At 39.6% G+C, this 24594-nt stretch overlaps 2 protein-coding genes across 5 annotated transcripts; both read left to right on the forward strand.

The window, feature by feature from the left end:
• Positions 1 to 556: 556 nt before the first annotated feature.
• LOC146482477 (calmodulin-alpha-like) lies at positions 557 to 8236 on the forward strand. Its single transcript, XM_085107323.1, has 5 exons — positions 557 to 851; positions 1741 to 1771; positions 4054 to 4197; positions 5186 to 5428; positions 6493 to 8236. The coding sequence occupies exons 1-5, from the start codon at positions 849 to 851 to the stop codon at positions 6516 to 6518; spliced, it is 447 nt and encodes a 148-aa protein (XP_084963449.1). The 5' UTR covers positions 557 to 848; the 3' UTR covers positions 6519 to 8236.
• A 1794-nt stretch (positions 8237 to 10030) lies between these two features.
• Positions 10031 to 21570, forward strand: LOC146482478 (neo-calmodulin-like). 4 transcript variants are annotated; one of them, XR_014864152.1, is made up of 6 exons: positions 12045 to 12159; positions 17608 to 17638; positions 18645 to 18788; positions 19252 to 19494; positions 21046 to 21223; positions 21257 to 21570. XR_014864152.1 is itself a non-coding variant. In XM_085107326.1 (5 exons), the coding sequence occupies exons 1-5, from the start codon at positions 10283 to 10285 to the stop codon at positions 21069 to 21071; spliced, it is 456 nt and encodes a 151-aa protein (XP_084963452.1). In that variant the 5' UTR covers positions 10031 to 10282; the 3' UTR covers positions 21072 to 21567. The 4 variants fall into 4 exon arrangements, 3 of the variants coding, with proteins under 3 accessions (XP_084963452.1, XP_084963450.1, XP_084963451.1); XM_085107326.1 differs by lacking the exon at positions 12045 to 12159 and adding an exon at positions 10031 to 10294 and having other exon boundaries at positions 21046 to 21567; XM_085107324.1 differs by having other exon boundaries at positions 21046 to 21567.
• Positions 21571 to 24594: the final 3024 nt, after the last annotated feature.

Consider the following 24594-nt stretch of genomic DNA (forward strand, 5'->3'; position numbering starts at 1 on the left):
TTATGTTGTCTGAAGACTTAAAGCATTATTTCAGCTTACAGGTCGAAATCCGTTTCAGCACAGGATGAGATAAAACCCAATGTGTTTGAAGAGGTCAAAAATGTTATCTGAGGTTTCCGCCTCACTGCGCATGGCAAATGCAAAATGGAAAGATTTTTACAGAAAAACTGAAACCATTGATGTAGTTGCTGTCCAAAAAATCGTTCGTGTCACTTAATAAAGTGATAACATGCGGTTAAATATGGTTATTTTCATCAAGCAAACTGCGAAAGAATGACAGAAACTTCTGAGGTTGTTTACTTCGTCAACAGTAATTCTAATGACGTGTCCCGGCGATAGGATCATTACTTTCACATTTAACTGTGCTGTCGCTTGCTGTTTTCTTATTTTCTTATAAATTTTTTGTATTGTCACTTCTCACCCATGCTGTGATCGTGAACAAATTAATAAAATTTTCACAAGGGTGTCTGAATAATTATAATGCAGCAATTCTAAAACAAAGAGGATGACAAGTTGCATGTTGGGATTGACTAACACAGCATTCCTTAAATAGAGTTCAGTTGCATTCTTGGATCGATTTTCTTTGTTTATAAGCGACTCGTTTCAAAGCATCAATCACACTTCCTTCTGCGCTCAAACCGCACGTGTGTGTCCCTCGATTGTACGATAAGCACTGAAAAGTGATTGACCGCAACCGAAGCAGTCGGTATTTTTTACCGGCCTGTATCAAGCTCTTGGGTCAAAATTCCGCTCTGGTTATTGCGAGGTTCTCTGCCGGAAACAACGTGCAGTATCAGTTGAAAACGACTTATCCCACGCGACTGTGTTAGTAAAAGGCCACTTGTTTCATGGTAAGTCTGAACTTGTGCCAAATTTAATGTGTGATAAACCGGCAGACGTCAAATGTCCCAGCGGTCTAAAGAGAAAGCTTAACTTTCTTTCACAGATAGTTCATGTGCATTGAGCAATGAACGCGTGTTTAAATCATGTTTACTAGCACCGCAACACAATACAAATAATGTAACGTGGGATAAGACGTTTTCTACGAATAACTACAACTGCGACTGATTTACAAGGAACTCGTCTTAGGCATAAGATGAAACTGAAATATTTTTTAAAAATATCATGGCATTTGCGTGACTCATCATGTTCTGTTTATCGGATCAGCGTTTAGCGTCTACCATCCAGTCCTTGATTATCACAATGAACTATCCGCATAGGAAATTTTGCGGAACACATGCTGGTATTTTGTCAAGAACTAAAGCAAAAAACTAAAAGTGTTACTGAATGAAAATTCTGCCTACGTCAAGGGAAATATTCCCCGTACCGACTTGAAGTACTGTCTTCCCGGCGTGAGATCATTATCAAGATGACGAAAATTGCAAAAAAATAAAAAAAAAACAAGCGAAAAGAGTAATAACTGAAAGTTCCTTGTTAAATGACTTTTTGAGCCACCATTAAGACGAAAACACGTTTTTTTTTGTTTTTTTTTTTTCGTTTATAACACCACTGCGCACAACTCGCTTTAGTGAATTTAGTTTCTTTTGCAGAGGCTTTCGCGTAGATATGTATACTGAGCAGTAGGTATGGTAATGTCTTCATATCGTGGGCGGCCAACGCACAAAACGAAACATTTGGCCACTCCACAGGGCATAATTTTGTGTTATTCTACTTCTGGTCCCATGTTGTGAAGTACAAGTTTAATGACGACATAAGTGAAACTCGATGTTTCTTTTGCAGGAGTTAACATTGACAGAGGGTCAGATTGAAGGTGAGATCCAACGCAGATTAATTCTTCACTGGATTTTTATTACGATAAGTGCAGTTTTCAATTGAGTGTCACGAGACCAAAACCAAAGTTATTTCGCTGGCTAATCAGGGCAGACGGGAACAATGTAAATCTGGCCCCGAAGAAGACTACAAGTTGAAATATTGGCCTTAATAAATAAGCCCTTTGTCGTATTTTCAGTCCTGCAATCATGCAGTTTGGTTTATTTTAGTGTAATGAACCAATCACAGTTCGAAACAAGTACGTGTAACCCGGCCGCCGAAAGCGCGGGAACACTGGCGTGCGAACAAGTCGTGATTGGTTTTGTTTTTGCTTCTCATTGGTTGAGAAAGTGGCGCGTGGTTTGCTAATAAAGCTACTTTCGATACTGAGTTGAAAACCGCTGTAAGGGTGTTTTACCTACTGAGCAACCGCGGAGACCAAGGGGAAGATAGCGAGGATGAGGAAAAAGTCGAAACTGGCGGGGAAAAATTCGACGAAGAAAATAAGGGAGGAAAAGTAACGACTATCTCCCCCTGGGTCTCCGAGGATGCCTATTGACTCTACAGATTAGTAAAAGGTGACCATTCAAATTAAAGGTATTGATATTTCTTTCCTGTGGTGCTGTTTATTATGCTGTACAAGGCGGCTCTAACTCTCGAGTCTGGGGGTGCCTCTTAAAGTGTGATCATTCAAAGGAAAGCTACTGAGTAGTACTTTCTTGTGATGCTGTTTATTAAGCTGTACAAGGTGTCGCTAACTTTTGAGTCTGTGGATGAAATCCCCCAAGTGTGACCATTCAAATGAAAGCTACCGTGCAGTGCCCTCCTGCGCTAATTTCTTATGCTACACATGGTGGTTCCAACAGTTGAGTCTATAGATGAAATGCTACGGTTGACCTTCAAATGAAAGCTACTGAGCAGAACTTCGCTGTGATGCTTTTTATTATGCTATACAAGGTGGTTGTAAAGTTCTGTTGAGTCTATGTTTGCAACATGAAATAAGTTGAAAGTCCTCACGAGCCAAGAAGCCCAAAGCTGCTGGAGGAACTTTTCAGCCACGTTTCTGAAGGAATAGTACTCTTCGTAGATGGGATGCTATCACAGTTTTAGATTTCATCTGAACGGCTTCTTAGCAGCCGATTATATGTCCGTGTAGCGAGAAAGACGACTGGAATATAGTCAGTTCTTGTGTAAGAAAATAGTACGGCAAGATGTAGAGACGAGTTAGGGTGTAGGCCAAGAAGACAGTTGATAATCAATCCCACGTACATACCTCTCACGGAGTTCGAGGTCCGTACTGTAAGTTACGGACCAAGTTTTCTCCCGTTGATTTATGGCCCAAACGCGAAGCGCGCGGGCTTTAAATCAACGGGAAAAAATGAGGATCGGTAACTTACAATATGGACAGAGAAAACTAACGAGATTAGTAAGATATTTATTTTATCTCTGGGGTTTATCGGGCGCGCGGGAAAGGAACCTTTCAAATTGAGTGGGCCGTAGAGTAAATAACGGCCGGTTATATTGACCAATCACACCGCACGTACTAACTGAGAGATATAATAATGTTTCTTAACCATGCGTATTTTTAGGCGACCGTCACTGTGGCGACCGCTTTTGAACCTAGCAAATTACCGTTTTATTTTTTTTCCTGGGTTACTCACCCTGAAAATTCGATTTTCTCTATCTCGACCAAGTACTCTAGTCAGACATCGGATTTTCGCCTGGCAAAGAAAAGATAGTCACGCTTTAGTAAAAAAAATTGGACCACTCGATCACACTCCTCGTTACAGAAGCACAGATTGAACATTACTTTCTCTTGGGGGTGGGGTACGTTGGGGCAAAGCTACCGTTTCGCCGGTGCATACATGAAAAAAATATCGAAGTTTGAAATGGAAAGAACAAAAACCTTAACATACAGTGATACAATGTAATTCCGATAATTCGAACCTTCGATTAGCTAGAACTACGGATAACTCGAATAAGGCGTTATGGGCCAGTTATTTAAACAGAGTCTAACGTAGGCCGCGGCTTAAGATAATCAGTGGTTTATTAAGTAGATAAATAGTTTTCTAGTGTGGGATACAAACCTTCTTGTTGCCGTCAGCAGCAGACAATGTTTAGATATGACTGTTGGCAAAATTGAAAACGGCTTAGAACGTGGTTTTGTTAAACACCGTCTAAACTGTCTTTTACTAATATATAACTGACCTATACTTTTACCTCGATTTCTTGAACTCGACCCTGTGATCTACACCACGTAATCGCTTCTCTTTTACTTTACAGATTTCAAGGAAGCTTTTTCTCTCCTTGATAAAGACGGTGATGGTACTATCAACACAAAGGAGCTCGGGATACTTATGAGGTCACTGGGGGAAAACCCGACCGAGCAGGAACTGGAAGAGATAATCCGGGAAATCGACATGGACGGTAAATATGCAAAGATTTAACCCCAAGTGAAAGGAGCATTTCCAATTAGGGAAATTTAAATAGAAGAAAGATCCTCGTAGTAAGTACGCAAGCTAATCAGTTGAGAAAAGAAAGCCTGAAAACGGGATTCGAACCCATGACCTCTGCGATGCCGGTACAGTGCTCCACCAACTGAGCTATCAAGCCTACTAGGAGCTGGTCATATTGTGAGTTCATGATATACCCGTGAAGGATGAATAAATTAATATGAACATATGAAACAAATTTTAGGAAATTTTAGAAGTTGATAGGCAACTTGAACAGTGTCTGTGTAGAGCCCTCCAAACACAGTCCACCCACATGGGATCCTGAGTCATTTGCAAGCAAAAGTAGATGGCAGCCCCCATTTCTTTGTATTAGGCAAACACATTGATTAGGCGTCTAGCTATTTGACCGCCCTACATTCTCAACTAGCACCTGAATTTACCTAAACACCCTGGAGTTTAATCGAGCGGTTTTCAATTGAAAGAAAGTAATATGTGTTTGCTTTGGTTTTACTTTACTACGCTCTGTGATTGGTTGGCAAAGCTCACGCCAATTTCTGAACCAATAAGAATTAAAACCAAAACCAATCGCGACTTGCTCGCACACGTTTTCCCGCGCTTGGCACCGGTTACATGTATCTGACTCGATTTCTGATTGGTTCATTGTGCTGTTTACGGTTACCGGATGTAATTGGCCAGAGTGATTACTTTGGTTTTTGTTTCACAACACTCAATTGAAATCCGCTCTATGACGTTGTGTGTTATATATTGAGGCTTTTTAAGCTTTTTTAGTTCACAATAAGAGAGCGAGACAAGTTTTTGATTTTAGACGCGTCAGATTAAATAGAATTTAAGTTTCTCGCATTTTTATAATGCGTTTTCACTTCATTTTGCCCCTTCTTGCTTTCTGTTATAGTAAAAAACAAATTGATGTCAGTTTTTTATGCGTCTGTCGTTCGTTCAAGGTAACGGTATCATTGACTTCATGGAATTTCTCCACTTGATGGACAAACGCATGAAAGGAATTGATACGGAGGAGGAACTCCGAGAAATGTTCAAAGTGTTCGACATGGACGGAAATGGTTACATTAGCGCAGAGGAATTCAAGTGGACAATGATGAACCTTGGTCAACAGCTGACGGAGGAAGAGGTTGAGGAAATCATCAAGGCAGCTGATTTGAATGGAGACGGACAAATTGATCTTGAAGGTACAGTGATTTGAGGAACCAACGACAACATGCATTTAAGCAAAATACAGAGAGAAAACAAAGAAAATCACTACCGTGAAGGAGGTTTGGTGAAAAATGTGATCTTAATTATACTAAGATTTGGTGAACTTTTTGCTTTGAATTTCTCCAAGTACTAGTGGTTGCTAATGGTTCGAGAGGCTATATCAAACACTCGAAAGAGTGTTTCGTCCGATTTCCGAACACTTCGAAGTTTGGCTGCGCCTCGTTCTTTTAAATCACTTCTTTAGAAATCAGATGAAACACTTTTTCTTCCTCTTGTTTGATATATTACCTAAAAGATCTTTCTCTGTATTTCCATATAGTTTTATGTCCTTTTAAGGACGGTGCCTACTAATCCCGAAGTATTTTTGTGCGGTTTATGACTATGCAGGAAAAGCAGATCTTAGCAAGAGCTATTGAAATCCAAAAAGAAAATTGGGGGTAACCACGTATTTTTCAGAGATAATTAAGCAACAATATTTCCAAAAAGCGACAAAATAATGTATGGCAGTTTTTCCTAGATAGAAGCTTAATTATCTCTGAAAAATGCACGGTTACCCCCAAATTTTCTTTTTGGATACCAAGAGCACTTGCTAAGTTTTGCTTTCTCCGCATAGTTTTAAACCACGCAAAAGTATCCCCGTATTAGTGAGCACTACCCATAGAAAACTCGAGTATCTCGAGATGCGCAGAACGTATGCGCAGTAACAATAGTAGGCACCGTTCTTAAAGGCATACATGTGTTTATGTAAGCTAACATAGTTTGATATGTTCTGATGCTTAAGCTGAAAATTAAAGTGTGACAAAATTTTAGGGAAGGAGATCTTATCCGCCGCGGAATTTTAGAGCTTTCGTTGGCTTTCGGAGAATGCTAGTTGGCCTTCGTTCTCACTTTTAAAGACACGTTTACATCTTTGCAAACAAAAAGGGTTAGTTTTCCAGCAGTTATGAAGGTTTGAAGCCTAAAATATATCAAAAAGTGACATCGGCCTTTTAAGAGCTTAGGCTTTTTTGTCATTATTTTTTCTTTCATTCTCTTTCAGAGTTCATCAAAATGATGTCGTCGTAAGAAAGGACCTGAAAGGAACATTCATCTAATGTTAAAGTGGATGCCAAATTTATGTATCAAGAAAGTTAAATTAATACTCTGCCCGTGTACAGATCATTCGATGGATGAAGCCACAGCCATCCAAGCCAAGTAGCACGACAAAATTGTTTCCTACCTTTGTAGTTGGCAAAGACGAAACGAAAGAGTGACGTGAAATTTTCAGAGCATAGAGCAGTTTTCAATAGGGTCACTTTCGAAATATTAAAATTCAGCTTGAATGCGAGGCCTAGAGGACACAAACAACAGAAATGAATAAACATAATTATTCAGTTTCCTTTGTTTGTGTGCTCTAAATCTCATTATAAAGTTGAATTTTAATATATCGAAAGAAGCCTATTGGGTGTCGAAAAACCAAAACCAAAAAACATTGCTCTCCTCCACTGGCCAATCACAACAGATGTAAGCATTATAGTCAACCAATCAGAGTTCGAAACAAATGCATGTAACCGGTGCCAAGCGCGGGAAAACGCGTGCGAGTAAATCACGATTGGTTTTGCTTTTGCTTCTCATTGGTTGAGAAAGTGGTGTGAGATTGACCAACCAATCACAGAGCGCAATGGAACAAAACCAAAGTAAACACAAATTACTTTTCGACACTTAATTGAAAACCACCCTGATAACCCTGTAAGATATATATCAGACGGAGAGAGCCATGCTGATGTACAGATTTAATTACTAGCAAACCTTAGCGGATCTTAGCTTGTAGGCCTCCTAGTTGGTTGTATTCGATGATATTTTGAACTTTCTGCTTATTATTGGGTAATCCGTAGATCCTTGTCAGGAATCCCATTATCTGAACTTTTTTGGTTCTCAGAGACCACACTCACAAAGTTCTCCCGCGTTAAGGCAGATCCCAAGCATTGTTTCCTAACAACAGCCTTTTATTTCAACAATAAAATATTGTTAAAAGAAACATTACATGGCTACAGCTTAACGTAGGAAGGCTTCGTTACTCCGGCCCCAGGTCCCGGTCGAATAAACCTGCTACCCTTCTCTGCGTTGCGGTGGTTCTCTCATGCGGTTATCACGAACCTATCAGAAAGTCAGGGAAGGATTACGGAGAACTTTAAGCTGTAAGGAGTTTTGCAGGGATTTTGTCGAGTCCATAGTTTTTGTTTTGCAAGCTCTCTGCGTACAAAACTGGTATCAATAGCATGCAGGGTAAAGTCCTTCCTTTAGCGTGGGTTGAGCTAGAAACAAAACGGAAAAGACATAAATGTACTTTAGTATATAAATGCCTAAATAATCTAGTTCCTAAATACTTGAGTGACTATTTCACTAGAAATTATAATGTGCATAGCTACAATACTCGCAGAAGAACAGATTTACACCTGCCCAAACCCAAACTTAGCCTTGCAAAAGGAACTTTTAGATATTCGGGCTCAGCCCTTTTTAACCTCTTACCCCGTAGTACTCTTTCAAAGCTTTAATTGATACCTACAATTTTATAGCCACTAAGTTCTAACAAATTATTGTATGCTTGTTTATATTTTATACTTTTTAAATTATTACTTGTATCTTTAAATTTATGTCTTGTATTTTTCAATTCTATTCTGTATTTTTAAATAATCATGATGTCTTGTATTTTTAATTATTATATTTTTAGTCCAGGGCCCCTCTGGATATCAGCCTCGTTGCTGAATGGGCCACACTGGCAAAATAAAGTTTACCTTACTTAACTCCCACTGGTAAGTAGTTCCTTGATGAAACCGCGCCCAGATTCCTGGAACAATAGTTAATGGGTCCCTTATTTCAAGTTTGGGCAAAGTAACCAGGTTTGTCTTGTGAATAGTAGCCTTTTCTAGGCTCCTTGAGAGACGCTACGGGGAGGGTGAGAGGAACGAAAACGAGAGGAGACTGGGGGAGAGAGAGAACGAAGAGGTGCCTGTAATCATTTTCTTAAACACCTCATGCCGCCCACTTTTTTCAAAATGTGTCAAAATGTCAAACTGCTCATTGCCACGGGTTTTATTACTCTCGCTCTCTCTCGATCTCTTTTCCGGCTCCAGTTTCCCTAGTTTTCGTTCCCCTCGCTCTCTCCTTCGCGTCTCTCATGGAGCCTGGAACAGGCTATGTCAATAGGTGGTTTGCAACCAATCCCTAGAGATCCAAAAGACAATGGTGTGGCAGCCATGTTGAATGACAGAACCTTTTATTTTGCCATCCAACATGGCTGCCATATCGTTGCCTTTTTGGATCTCCAGGGATTGGTTGCAAACCACCTGTAGAAGAACGTAGATTAAAAAAATGTTTTTCGTCTGGAAACCTCTATACAGTGAGAAGCAAGAGTTCAACGACCGCTAACAAAAAAAAAACGGACGTCGTGAAGAGGTGGCCATTAAAGAAAGCTCCTTTATAACCAAGAACCTTTGAAAACCGTGTCTTCGTTATAACGTGGGTTCATTTGGAACCCCGTTTAAATAATTTAAACTGTTGACAGAAACGTAAGGTCCATTACAGTGGAATACAATGGGTTTTAAAGGATTTTATTCTCTGTAGAAAGCTTTCGCGGCAGCCATATTGGAGGAGTGAAACAATAGAATTATTGATTCTCCTTTGAAAAATAAATTTTATTTTTATACAAATATGTTTTATTGTTCTGTACCTCCAACATGACTGCTGTGAAAACGCAATTTATCGAGCTATTCCGCATACAACTTGAGTCGCGTAATGAAATGTTATTCGTCTTATCAGGGTGAATTTTTCGTTTGGCTTCTGGGGTGTGTTTCGTTACGGGGGGATTCTGTTCCATATATTTTACCCTTATTAAGTTGAAGCCTATTTTTATTGTGGTATCTAATTCTCGTGCATCCCCTTCTGTTTTAAATTGTAAAGTCTTTTGTCATAGGGTCAGTTTTTTTGCTTAGAAATTCGTTATATCACGGTTCCATTATATCATTCTTATGACACTCTGTTACAACAATTCCACTGATTTTAATTCTAACATTGCACATCTGAAAATCTCTTCCCATAATCCCTCGACATCCAACCGGAACTCTCCGTACCAAAACAATTTTCTCTTGTTGTCATGCCTAGCCGGCATATTCTACAAATGTCATAAATCCGTGTTGTGCTCACTGGCATAAGTAAGGAGAAGGCTGTCACTTGATATTTCTCTCCATGGAATCTCAAACTCTTTAGCCTCGCACTTGAATTCTTGGCCATTTACACAAGAGGTCATCAAGTCAGGGTTAATATCACAAAGCACTGACTATGTTATTCAAAATCTGTCAACAGTACATTGAAAGCGATCTGTTTTGGTTAAAATCAGCAGCTAAAATATAATCCAAAATAGGGATTATCGGGTCTTTCCTTTCAGCTTTAGGATTTGTCAGTTGTCTGCAATCCGTCTGCAAGCAATTCAAAAAAACTAGACCCCAACTGTTCAATTTGTAAGATTTTTAAACGCGCACGTTAAGATTTCAAAAGCCTTTGTTTAATTAACCAGTGTCTACAATGCAGTTTTACTATAATGTAATGGGATGTAGAAAGGCAATGTCTAAACCCTCAAAGAGTGGTAATCGGATAATGGAGATTTAACCCCACTTCCAGTGCACAGGTAAGGTAGGGCGCCATGTTTGCGTAGTTTAGTAATCGGACGTCATCACACTACCTGCCAACGTCATACCCTAGACGTTTCTTAAGATTTTCCGGGGTACGCGCCAGTCTACTCGTGTTTAATTACGTGAAGGACGATCAGAACTTAAGTCAAGTTTTCAAGTGGAATGAACAAAAGAGTAAGTATATTTATAATGGGGTTAGTTTTTAAAGAAACTGTGGTGCTGCGTCGATGGGAGAGTGGAAGCGAATATTTAGTTTTATAAACAAGTTCAGGTAACTTGGCCACCGTAAAGAGATTCGAGTGCTGACGTTTCAAGCTTTGTAGCTTCGCTCTAACAAAGGGCTAACGCTCGAAACTCCGGCACTCGAATCAGTCTTTACGATGGACAAGTTACCTTCTCAACTCTGTTGATAAAAGCAAATATAAAGTATATTTATGCTGTGTAATTTGCGTCTGTGCCAAGCAAAGCCTACTCTAGTTGATGTGAGTACCATTCACCACAAAATTAGCCTTTGACTAGCAGCAGTGATACGGTCTTTAGAAGCGACTGCATACAGAAGTTTAACATTCAGAACCACTTTTATACGGCTAACAGGAAACAGCAGTATGAGGTTCGGAGTTGGCGTTAGAAGTTGTGACGGCCTTTGGACATCTAGATTTAAATAAACATGACCAAAGAATAGTGGTCGCCATATTGAATATCCTTGACGCTCAGCGTTGGTGTTTCAGCCACCGAGAAAATATAAAATTATTGAGTCAGTTTTGATGTTTTAGTTCACACGAAATGAAGTTAAAGAGTTGCTTTGTACATCTGCAGAATTCGTAGGTGAGTTGACTAAACTATTAAGCCGTGAACACTGATGAAAAGCTGAGGTAAATGACTTACGTTACTTACCTTTTGCCTTCTGAGGTTGAAAACATGAAGGCCTCGAACGTGACAGCAACACTAGTCATGTGACTGCTAGCGGTTTGCGCGCAGTTAGCTGTAAACTTGGTTATGGCGGGACAACACGTTCGCACACGAAAATCTTGAGAAGACAAGACTGATGAACCAGCCACTTTTGCGAACCTCTAAATAGTCCAAAAACTGAAAAATGTTTGTAGAAAGGGAAGTAACCAGAAACTTATCTTTGCTACTACGGTCAGCAGGAAAATGTGTCTGACTGAAAAATTTGAACGAGAGGCTTTGGGCTGAATAGGAAAAATACTCTGTAACGGCAGTCCTGCAACCTTCTACCAAATAGTTCTGTTTCAGCTTTCTCGGAAGATTGTTAAACAAACTTAATAGCAATTTATTTTATCCTTTAAATTCTGTAGCGGGCGAGCCTAATGACTGATTATAAGACATATTGTTTCTCTTTGGTATTTGTTCTCGCCACTTTTCTTTTGTGTACCGGTAGCTTGTATATATTGTAGTAAAATAAATGTTTACTCTGAACAAAAAAAAAATCCAATTTTGGACGCAGCAGTATCGTTTTGACTTCTTTCTTTTAACTCTGGTGTTTTTAATTCAAGAAGTTCTTAAAATAATGAATTTTTCCAATCTTTGTCGGGAACCCCTTACAAGGTGATAAAACCTACTGTGACGCAGGAGAGAGGAAGACATATTTAAACCGCTTACATGTTGCCCGGCGTTTGCTCACGTCCAAACTCCAGCGCCGGGTTAATAACTCGGTCACGTGACAAGTTTTTCTAATTTGTCGTATTTACTCGTTGTCGTGTAGCAACTATATTTATTCTGAGTTCAGCTAATCTCATAAAACATGAAGCCAGCAAATCGATTTCATCTGTACGCACGTTCGGAACAAGACCAGCAACAATACCGATTAAAAATTCATAACTTAGACGCTCTTTGTGCCAAAAGTGATTGCATCTTTCATTGTTAAAGCCATCAAAAAGAGTGGAATAATCACCTAACATTGGCTCGATCAGCCTTTTTTTATGCATACATATTAAACAGTATGTAAAGCAACATGTCAAATGAATTGCTTTGGGTTAATATTCATATCTATAAGTGGCTCCTCGAACATGACAAATAAGGTGGGTAAACGGACAATTTACTTATTTCGTTAACAAACTAAGTTTGGGAAGGAGATTTCGCGTGAAATGCTTTGCTTGTCGCTTGTTTGAAACACGGTTTGCTCGCTGGGAATATAAAATTTTATGAAAATGTATTCAGGTATCAATATCAAGATTAGCTTGTACCGAGTTGTTCGCTCTAACCTGAGTTATCTGTCGTTACACTAAGTTGTGTATTTTACTCTCAACTTAAATGAAAATTTTGGCCCCCAAACATACTGGAGCAAAAACAGTCAGCTTTAACAGCGAGGAATTGTTAAAGAGTTACTGTTTCCTTTATAGACTAAGGAAATCCCGTTTCTAGGCTACCAGCAAATTTGGTAAACCTTCACGGCATAAGTGAAATCGGAAACAGACAATGAACCTTGCACGAACGTTGTCAAAGTCTACCCATCGTTTTTAAAATAGCTCAATCTAGTTAAGTGCTGAAGGTTGTTGTTTTGGAGAGTTAATTTTTCTAAAATAAATGGTGATTGGTTTTGTTTGTTTTGTTTTATATGTACGTGTTTGGGAATCGCCAGTTACCACATACGTAAGAGCAGATTTTAAATTCAGCGAGCTGTACTGAAAATTCTGTTTGAATTTTCAATCATACCAAGTTAACTGAAATGAGTGGAAAGTGTTACTATTCACTTGTAAAATTATCGGGATTCGGAGTTTTTATGTTAATTTTTGAACATTTAATTTATTTACATAACTTGTTCAAAAATATATATGACCGTTCTTTAGAAAAATGGCAAATTCTTAAAGGATGTATATTTGTCACGGAGAATTAAACATAGCTCGCTTAAATCGAGTGTGGGAGGAAATTCAAAAACTCAAAGCTTATGTTTTTACTTGAATGCCAGCTGAAAATACTGAAAACCTTATTTAAAACAGAACAATAATCTGCGAATGCTTGAAACTGATCACCAGGGTAGGTTTACACAATGTTCAGCACGACAAGTGTTGGTCACCCGAGCTACGCATCATTTGGACTGAAATAACATGAACGCAGGGAACTAGCTTCTTTGCTTAACTGTTTTTCTTTTGCAAGGCCGGAATATCGTAGGTATCTTCGCACAAATTAATTAATTAATTAACGAAATGAAAATGGTTCTCAGCAGCATAAACAAAACAAAACAAACCAACGCTTGACAAGTGGAATTCCCAAACGGAACAATGAATATTTTAATAGGTAATACGTGCGAGCGTAAATTTACGTCTCTCTCGTTCCCACTTTTTTATTTATTTAAGTTTTCGTTTTTGGTAAGTTTTTAAAGCAGCGTAAACTTTAAGTCATGTTTATTGCGGTTTTAGTCAGTTTAGCCACAACAGTCTATGGATGAAATTCGTATTAGCGCTGTTTATTTGCGTTGCAACGTGGTTATAACGTTTGTGTATGTTGGCTTCCAAATTGTTACGGGACATTTTCATTAAAAGTTGATCTCACTCAGTTTAGGGAATGTCGTATCTTTTGTAACTGTCAATAAATAGGCGTTGAATACCTGTTTTCTTTCGAATAAGAAATGAGCTTCAGTTCAGTAAAGGAGCGAAAAGTAATATCTTTAGAATTCCGTCTTCCTGGGATATTGCTGTACGCTTGTGCAGGAACGGTAAATGTTCTACAAGGGCTAAAACGTCCTCCTGTGTGGACATCATGGTATGTTTCCCAGAAAGCCTTTTTACTTCAGAAGTTTTGTCAAGGTTTCTGAGAATTTCGTCAGAAGGCATTGTTCTTCTACCAACACGCTTGATAGTTTTGTCAGTAATTTCACCTCGATAGCTTTGACAGTCATTCTTGAACAACTTATTATCATGTTCGATCTCCAGATCCATTGGATGGTTTGTATCTGGTTTCCCTTGATGATTGACGCAAGTGAAGTTAAGTTGTCGAAATACTATTGGCTGTGAATCTATATGACAAATGTCCTTCAGTGACGAACACGACGAGTGTGAACATAGAAATGAAAATTGCTTCTCAAGCAGTACCGACTTAGATTTACAAGGTGCAGTTAAGACTTTCTCAAAGGCAGTCCACTTTCGTGGGAGTCCAGTGAAGTGGAAAACGTATCCTCGTCGATCACTTTTTCGGCACATAAGAAGACGACTTGAGGCGAGTCTAGGTGCATTTTTGTTCCCGGATTTTTTCTTTTTTTTTTTTTTTTTTGTTAGGGGGCAACCTCGTTCCCAGGGCTTTTCCCTTCTCGTGAGGGGAAAAGCCCTGGGAACGCCCGCCCCCCACGAGAGGGGAAAAGCCCTGGGAACGAGGTTGGTTTGGGGGGGTAGGGTGGGGTGGAAGATATCAGGTATACTAGTGGGTTTGAAAATAGCGAATGGGGACTTTTTTGTGGTTAGACTGTCTTTGGTGAGCTTCTTTGGCGTTGAAGACTTTTGGCAGGGACTTTTTTTTGTCCTGTTTTCTGTGGAGAACAACGGACTTTTTTAGGTTACATTCTGGGCCACTACACTATTGGGGGGGGGGTCCAGTTATAGCCCAATAGGACTTTTCTGGGGTCCGATAACTTGCCCTTATTCACACCTTCGGTCACCCCTAATATACCTGAGTACCCCCTCCTCCCCCCCCCCCCTTCGGTTTTTTTCTCCTGTACAAAGTAGTCAATTAACTTAGCATTTCGGAGTCCATGGACGAAATCCCAAACTGCGACCATTCGCTTGATAACCATTGAAGAATAACTTCTATTGGCTAAACCGCAAATGAAAACAGGAAAGCTGAGGATTTCGTCGCTTTGTGTGTCTAAAATGATATTTCACGCATTAGGTGTATAGTTTGGCACGTTTGTGAACTGTATTTACAACTTTGCGTATTACAAAAAACTTCACGTCAAAACAAATTGTGGGGTATGTAACTTTGCAATAGTCCGAATAGTAGGAGGTCTGACAATGTAATTTATTATGTAATGTAAAATTTATGACCTTAGTAAATGAATGTATTCACCTTTTATAAAATGTCGCCTTGTTTTCTTGTTAACTGGTGGCTTGACAAAAGTAAATAAAGACACGCTTTTCATTTCAAAGTCATACGGCTAAATCCGTGAAAATTATAACGGTTCCATAAATCACTGGGCAAACGTTTCTGGTCATGGATGAAAGTGCAGGGGTAAGTTTAAATCCCGTCATTTTTACTCCTTATGTTATACTAAGCGGTGATGAGTGTGAGATCTTCAGGAAAAATAAAAATCATTTTAAAGGGTTGGCACTTGTAATTCCAAGGTGATGAATGCGCGCAAATCGTAATTATAACAGGTGTCTTCAATTTCAAATCCGATAAAGCTTGAAGAAAACTAAGTTTTGAAGGTGTTAGTTACCATTAACCATCGATATTATTCTACTGAAAACGCTTTTTAAAGCAAATCGTGCAAATTTTTCACCCCTTTATTGGTTAGATGACTTCGTTTCACTTTCTAGGCTTTCGTTACTCGATGAAGAGTGTTTGAAATAAATATGGAAATATATCTAGAAAAAAAAGAAAACATGATTAAATTTCCCTGACGCAACGGATTGGGAAAGGAGCAGACTCGACATGATTACCCATGCCCTTTAGTTGTGGCTGATAGTTTGAGGCCTTTATGATAATCCTTTAATTTTAACTTCTCCTTACAACAGAATAATTTTGCATGACCTGTGTAAATACATCTTATCACTCCATGAATGTTTAGTTTTCGTTTGCGTGTTTAGACGTCCACTTGTTTCAAGTGCACGCATTAGTGAAAATCGCAATGTCAAAAGAATACTTTGGCACGAAAACAGCAATTAACTATGGTCCATCATGATTTAAACAGCTGAGCATATTTCAGATATTTCGTTAAACCAAGTTTAACAAAATAAACATTTTGACAAAATTAAACGAATGATTTTTATATCGTCCAAGAAATTGTAGTTTTTCGGCTTTCACTGCGCTTAAATTCATCAGTAACTAAAATACCTTTTGCAAAGAAAAAGCAATTTTAAATGGTGTGAAGTAAATATGTTTTAGCATTGGTGTGAGCGAGCATAAATTCTATTTATTTTATTGGGAACATTAAAAGACATGGCAAGAAATTTCGCGTCCGCTACGGAATAACCAAACACCTTCCGTACACCGAGCCCCTAAGACGCGTGAAGTACTCTTTGTATACTGTTAGGATGTGTAATGTCAACTGGCGTAGACCGAAGCACTAAGATACTGGGAGCTTCGTGGCGAGAACGCTAGGCCATTCGCTAAGTTCATATGCGACATGCACGCCTCCCACATACTGCCAAGACAAGCAATGTCGAAAGCGTACTGTGTGCTCATAAGGATAGGGAATTTTTAGCTTTGAAATGAAACTGAGAACTGAAGATGATCATGTCACCAAAAAAACTGAGTTCTTGAAGGTAATCGTACCATGAAGGGCAGGTCACGTGACGTAATTCATGCTTACTGTTAGCATTATCAATTAGCGACAAATAGAGATACGGTAATTGTGTGGGAGCACAAGCCTCGAGATACCAAGCTCACTTGCTTGCTTCTTTGCTTGCTTCTTTGCTTGCTTACTTGCTTGCTTGCTTGCTTGATTGCTTGATTGATTGATTGATTGATTGATTGATTGATTGATTGATTGATTGATTGATTGATTGATTGATTGATTGATTGATTGATTGATTGATTGATTGATTGATTGATTGATTGATTGGTTGGTTGGTTGGTTGGTTGGTTGGTTGGTTGGTTGATTGATTGATTGATTGATTGATTGATTGATTGATTGATTGATTGATTGATTGATTGATTGATTGATTGATTGAGGAAGATACGTAGTGAAATTAGTGCCGTTTAGATCATTCTAATACTGTATCTTCAATGTAAATCTTACTCTATTTGGTGTCATCAATTAGTATTTTTAACACTAGAACGGTTGACTATTACTCACTTACCTTCTTAGTGTGCTTACTTAGTTAATTCTTTTGCTTACTATCTTGACAAAATTCTGTATCAAAAAAACACCTATGTACAGAAATGCACTCAATCAGTGGAAACTGATTTGGCAATTTTGACGAAATCTTGTCACAGAGTTGACGATCTTGGCGGATTTGGGAACGTGCTGTGACGGCTTTGGCAAAATTTCGTCAAATTGCCAAACGTATGCAAATTACCTAAACCCATGGAAGGAAGCCATGTTGACGGATTTGGAAATTTTGGCAAATTTGACGAATGTGACAAATTTGGGAGTAAATGCATCGCGATCGGTATTAAAATCAATATTTCGATCTTAAGATTACACAGGAAAATTTGCTCTTACTTTTTAGCCTGTCTTCATAATATCTTGAGTAAACAATACAGATATTGAGCATGGTTAATTTCTCTCACGTGGCGAATCACTGAGGAAAGATACACGGCATCAAGGTTTTCAGTTCTAATTTTTATTTATTTATTTATTTATTTATTTGCAGGCTTCTAAACTAACTGAGGAACAGATACAGGGTAAGACCGTAAGCATTTCCTTGGTTCACGCAAAATTTTGCCATTCTTAGCTAACGTCAATGTGTCCTAGATCAACAATGCCCAGTGGTTAGTTTCAGCTAGTGTAAACTAACCAATACTGAGTTAAGCCATATTCAGCAATTCTTGCGTAAACAAGTTCTATAAGCCCTGTCCTAGGTTATGCAATGTTTAGTCGTTCTTAGCTAGTGTAAGCTAACCAGTATTGGGTTAAGTCATATTCGGCAATTCGTAACTAGTGTAAACCAAACTTAGCCTGAGCCTAGTCCGCCAGTAGGTCACGCAACGCTCTTCCGAGGAGCCCTCTCCGAGGTCACGCAATGCTCAGGCGTTCTTAGCTAGTGTACACCAGAGTTGGGTCTAGCAATATTCAGCCATTCTCATCTAGTGCACATATAAACAATCTTAGCAGTCCCGTTCTAGGTCACGAAACACAAGCCTTTCTTAGATCTTGGGTCAAAAGTCTTTGTCAAAAGTGACCACAAATGTAACTATCGCTACCCTGGTCCTATAGGTTTTCTTTACTTCTTTGTCCTCAGACAGAATTGACCCGCAAAGCGGCGACAACGAGCTTAGTTTGACAGTTGGTGTCTGTCTTAAAAGTGAGATACGGTGCGATAGTCACCAGAGGTTATCTCAAGTCACGTGACATAAATTAACTAACCTCTCACTTACTTGAAAATTAAAAAGATCCCGCGAAGGAATCGAAAGCTTGAATTGCTTTAAGAAAATTTAGATCCTGAAAGCTAATTTTTTTTTCCAATCGCACTTTTGTTCTTTGGGCTCCCACATAGCAATCGTATAGAACAGTTACTTTTTACTATAATTTTTAATATATAGTTTTTGATATTGTACTGATGATTTTCCGTGTATAAATAAAAAATAATATTAAACACTATCACAGTACCTTCACAGAAAACTAACTTCATTCCCACGTGCGATATCTGGTGACAAAATTAATCTAGAGGAGTTGTTTTTTTTACTTCAGACTTCAAGAAAGCGTTTCTACTCTTTGATAAAGATGGTAACGGGAGGATCACAGCCGACGAACTGTTTGACGTCATGAGATCTCTTGGGCAAAAGCCAAGCGACAGTGAAGTTGAAGCGATGATTCAAAAAGCCGACCAAGACGGTAAGACATATAGTTCAGACTTGATTCTCTTCGATTCACTGGTTTCTTTCTCATCTCCATGGAATTTTTTTTTTTTTTTTCAAAAACCTGTCGTGGAGCTCCTGGGCTGAGAACTGTTTGTTGCGATTATATCGAGAAGTAAGATCTTCTTGTCATGGAAAAGGGGAAAAATGATAAGAGAGAGGGACGAACGAGCGAACGGACGGACGGACGGACGGACGCACAGACCCTCCAAGAGAACAGAAGGGTGGAGAGAGCAGTACGGAGGGAGAAAAGGAGAACGGGCCAAGAGACAGAGATAGACACTTCGTCTGACGAGTGAAAATACGGATAACTGGACAAACGAGCTAACAAATTGTATTGTGTCATTGTTTCCATACAGCGCACTTCGTGAGATAATCTATTGATAATGTAAAGCCTTGACGTGTAATTTTAATGTCTATCTTAAATTTGCCTCATTCAGGGGATGGGTCGATTGACTTCATGGAGTTTCTAGAGGTTATGGCGAGCAAGATGGGTGAAAATTCCTTCGAGGACGATCTGAGGGAAGCATTTCAATTGTTTGACCGAGACTCGAATGGCTACATCTCCAAAAGAGAGTTGACATTTGTCATGACCAGCTTGGGGGAGCAGATCACTGATACGGCAGTGGAGAATATGATTAAAGAGGTCGATCTTGATGGCGATGGCAGAGTAAACTATGAAGGTAATGGGTGGGGGCCGAAATCGATGCCAACCACAGGGAGGGTACTCAGGTATAATAGTGACGAAGAGGTGAGAAGACCTCCTTTCAGGTTTGAAATTTGAGATTGAAGACTTTTGCGGGTTTAAATCGTTTCTAATGGTCCTGTTGTCTTTTTTGTGGGAGTGAAAAAAATTTGGCGGGGATGTTTTTAGGGGATCTTTTATGCGGAAAAGAATGGGTTCTTTTCGGTTACGTTTCGGGTCACTGGACATTTTGTAGGTTCATTTTTAGCCTTAAAGCACTCTTTTGGGGTCTTAAAATCAGACTTTCCGTGTTGAAGAGCAACCCCGTGATCCTAGTGATGAGTGTAATTAGTAAGTAGCCGTGCTATTTCACCCGCCTCTGCTGTGGGTTCGCCTAGTGTAGCGGTTAGCACGTCTGCCTTGAATACAGAAGAGTAAGTTTCGAGTCCCGCCGACGACCCATATTTTCACATAGCATGTTATATCTTGCTTTTAAACGTTTCTTTACTTTGTTCCTTTGACGTAACTGATCATTAAAGCGATCCTATGTGAAAATATGGCTGATTAGTCTAGTAAGAATATTCCTTGCTGTTTGTTTCCAACTTCGTTTCCAGGGTCTCTCCGGAGAGACCCTGGGAACGAGGTTGGTCTGTTTCATCAGCGCGGTCCCATTCACACCTCCCTGTCACTAATATACTTGAGTACTCCCTCCTCCCTGGGATACCAACTATCCGATATTATCGATACCATGGGTATGCTTGGGAACTAGTATCGATACAGACACGAGGGATATTACTTGTTTCGATGCTGTTCGACACCTTTTCTGGCCATTTGAAAGTGAGTATGGTGATATGCTTTTGCCTCTAAATAAACTTTTAAAAGTGAACTGATGTACTTGCGAGCCTCAATTTAGCAAACCAAACACACAATGACAATATAAAACGTAGTGTGAACCCATTTTTACAGTTACGGTTTCGTTCTAATAAGGCCCTAATCAGCGCCTTTAACAACCGACCAAGCCATTTCAAACCACAGTTCACCACACAAGGGATGGTACGCCTGTGGTTTAAACTGTTGTCCAATCAATCACAGCGAACAAGCTCTGTACAATTGAATCAGAAACAAACTAAAAAAACAAACATGATTTTCCTATCGCTGAAAATGTTTGCTTATTTTCTCTAAACTGTCATACGGTATATCAACTATGACTAATAATCGGGGATTATGGCTTCTGTTAGAGCGGGTTATGGCGAAAATAATTTGAAGATTTTGTGATTCGTTTTTCAAACCAATAAGTTTCCACAACCTTCGTCAAAGAAAAGATCCGCGTGATAGTTGAAAAGCTATCACGTGATAGAAATCTCGAATCTTGACACTGACAGACATGACGATTCAGCCAATCTGATTTTGCGTATTCGTAAGAGACCAGGATGAACTCAACACAAACATAAAAGATAGTTTCTAATTCTTAAACCTGTTATAAAAATCATACAATAACCTTGATACAATTTATTAACAAATTATTATTATTTGTTTTTTATCATTGCAGAATTCATAAGATTAATGAAGAAGTGACTGTCCGGGATCCCAAAATTCCTCCATCGCCTTAGATAGCGACTTTAAGAACTATGATGTGTAATTGTTTAACATTTGTTTGAACGATGTTTCAATTTGATTTGTAGAAGATATTCCCTTTTCCGGGAAGAAAATGCTTTTTTGTACTGTATGTTCAAGCTCTTTTCTCTCCAATTTGTAAATAGCCCTTATTTCGTACCAAAGGGTTTTACATTTCTACATAAAATGCTATAGCCTTGGAGAATAAAAGGCAGTACATAAATTAAGGTGAATCAGACAAAAATGTAACTTGAAAGAGGACTTTGACGTCGGTGTCAACTTATCAGTGATAACCGTACACTCGAATTCATGCCAGCGTCTTGTAATTTACAAAAACACGTAATTAATCAAATATACACGAGCTCAAGTTTAGCGTTAAAAGGAAACATGTTTAGAAATTCTTAATATCATAGGATAATACTTTTTAACTCGCTGGATGATAGCATAAGTTAAAAATTAACTTGTATCAGGAGCCATAATCAGGGAAAACGGTGGACGAAAGTTGTGCCTTTTTAATAGAATTGGCACAGCTAACTACACGTATCATTCGCTCAAAGATCGTGCCAAACTGTTTAGGTCTGTTGCCTCTGAAGTCACATTTGTTACACACAACAAAACAAAACTTTTTTTTTCAATAAGACGGCCACGGATATTGTCTCTGCCGTGTCGCAGACATTTGATAAGAGTAACCCCTTGCTGATCCAATTTTTCGGAGCAGTGATTGTTCATAATTATATAGCAATACGTGGTACAATAAAGCTGAAAGCAATTTACAGTTTAACAGCATCCTTTAGTCTTTGATTATTTCAGCCATAATAGAACGATAACTTCCCAACGAATTTGAATTTGTTAAGTTTCAAGTAATTCCTAGGTCGCGTCCGATTGACTGCATTCTGGCATAATAAGAATAACCTTCAGATTTGTTGTTTCGGGGAAATTTGGGAGACTTATCTACAACCTTTTTCCTTCACAAAATATTCAAGATCGATTGTGTGTTCCTGTAGCTCTAAATACTTCTCATGTGGGACTTTGTATGTGTTCTCATTCCAGAACACGACCATTCGAACGCACCCCAAGTAACCTTTAACTCAAATTAGCAATCCACGCAATCGGAACCTTTTTCGCAAAGTCAACTTTTTAGCACAAAACTGAGAGTCGGGGTTTGGACTAGCTAAAAACCATCCAATTGCCCCAAAAATGTTTTGAAATAAAATGGACCAATCAGCACCTTGAAGCAAATACACGTAACCGGTGCCAAGCGCGGGAAAACGCGTGAGAGCAAGCCGCGATGTGGTTTTTCTTCTCACGGAGCGTAAGCTGGCAAGAAGTAAAAGCAAAACCAAACCAAAGGAGATATTTAGGTACATACATCCCAAATTTGACGCTCGATATCCCAGATTTTTTATTTCCGATATCCTTGTGTCCCTGTAAAAATCGCCCCAAATAAACTGCATCGCCAAAACATTGCGAATATCTCACAGAAGAGGACGGCTGCTGTGCTTTTTGAGGCCAAACATATCTATGTAAATTACGTAGGGAACTATCTCCTGGGATTGATCGTCTGCTTATTCAAAAAAGCTAAATTCCAAATCGCATACAATTCCTGATCGAGTCTCGATGCCAAAATCAGCCAGTGCATTTGCTGACCCAGGTAATCTTACGCCTTTAAGATCTTAAGCTGAAAATCCTCGGGAAATAGCCAATCTGTTTAACTCCTACTTCGCATCACTTTTCGCCCATGACACCCCCTCTCTCCCACCCCCTATCATCTGGAAGCGCTGCCAATGCACCAGCCTCTCCTGATATGTCGGAATTAACGCTCATGGTTAGCGAAGTCCAACCCGTGCTCGAATCCCTTGATGTCACGAAAGCCACAGGACCCGATAAAATCCCAGCGAAGCTTCTTAAGGAAACAACCTCTGTAATTGCACCATCCCTTTGTAAGCTGTTTCACAAGCCATTAAGCATTGGTTCTTTCCCGCAGAACTGGAAGGAAGCTAACGTCTAACGTTGTTCCTGTTTTTAAAAGGGTGAGGTTGAGTGCACAGAGAATTAAAGGCCCATCTCCTTACCGTCACTGGTAACCAAAGTCTTGGAGCGATGTATATTTAACACTTCAAAGATAGACTGTACGAGGTGATAAGACGGATTGTCAACGTGGATTCATTAGAGGGAAATCATGCTCCTCCAACCTTTTGGAAATTTTGGACCACGTGGGCTCCCTACTGTAGACGACAGAAAACAGGTCATAAGTTCAGTGGACATGATCTATATGGATATGTCTAAGGTCTTCGACAAGGTGAACCACCGTTGCCTGCTGCAAAAGTTTCACGAGTTCGGATTTGGAGGCAGCCCGGCTCTTGCAGTAGTTTAGCTCTTACCTGATGGGTCGCTACCAACGTGTAACAGTGCTGGGTGAAACCTCTGATCCTCTGCCTGTCAGCTCCGGAGTACCTCAGGGCCCCATTTTAGGCCCGATGTTATTTCTCATCTATGTAGCTAACTTGCCCGATTCGATCCTGACGAACCATGTTGCCATGTTTTCCGATGATAAACAAATTAAGTCTCGGGAAGATGCTGCGTACCTACAAGCTAACTTGCTTACTGGCTAGTTGATAGACATCGCACTTACAGCTAACTGGCTGAGATTTTCATTTCTTAAAAAACGCGCTCGCTGGCAGTGAAGAGCGGGTATTTTTCCCAGGAACGTTAAATTGTAACCAAGATTGACGTAGGGACACTCAGCTAATGTTTAGTGCAACATACGATTAATTTCTTTAAAAGTGTGGTTGGGTACTCCTAGTTTATAATGTTAATTTCTTGACATAAATAAAAAAAAGAAAATGATAAGATCAACATCCCTATTTCACGCTAAAACCCCTTGGTAAAACAAACTAACAAACATTTAAAAAGGGAAAGGTAAAATATAGTTCTCGAAGACGAGTGTTCAGTGCCAATATGTAGAAATTATTCCAGACGTTTCGGGCTTAGCCCTTCATCAGTGGAAAAAGATTTACGTTAAAAAGCTGGCTTGCGCTATGAAGTCAGATTTAAAGTTGTAACGTGCGCGCGCGATGTGCGCGTGACGACCTAAAGATATCGGAAGTCGGAGTTCATCCCGCGCGGCTGACTGGTGCCTAGTCTGAAAATAAGGCGCATCTCCTGACGCTTTCGTTGCTTGTTTCCGTCGCAGAGCATAATTCCACGGACTTTTGCGTCCTGGATAGTGTGGCCATTTGTATTAAAATGCTCTGCGACGGGAAAGCCCGGCAGGTTCTTCTCAATGCTGCGTAGGTGTTCACCGAAGCGTTGCCCTAGCGTGCGGCCAGTTTCGCCGATGTAAATAGCAGGGCAACGGCGGCAAGAGATACCATACACTAAGCCGGTTGTTCGACAATTGAAAGCTTCTTTGATGGCAAACGAGCTTTTGGGACCCTGCAGCGTGGTGTCAGGAGAAATATGGTCACAGGTACGGCAGCGGGCG

This window comes from Pavona decussata, unplaced genomic scaffold, assembly GCF_977016875.1.
Source record: "Pavona decussata unplaced genomic scaffold, jaPavDecu1.1 SCAFFOLD_46, whole genome shotgun sequence".
In the NCBI taxonomy this organism is placed as follows: domain Eukaryota; kingdom Metazoa; phylum Cnidaria; class Anthozoa; order Scleractinia; family Agariciidae; genus Pavona; species Pavona decussata.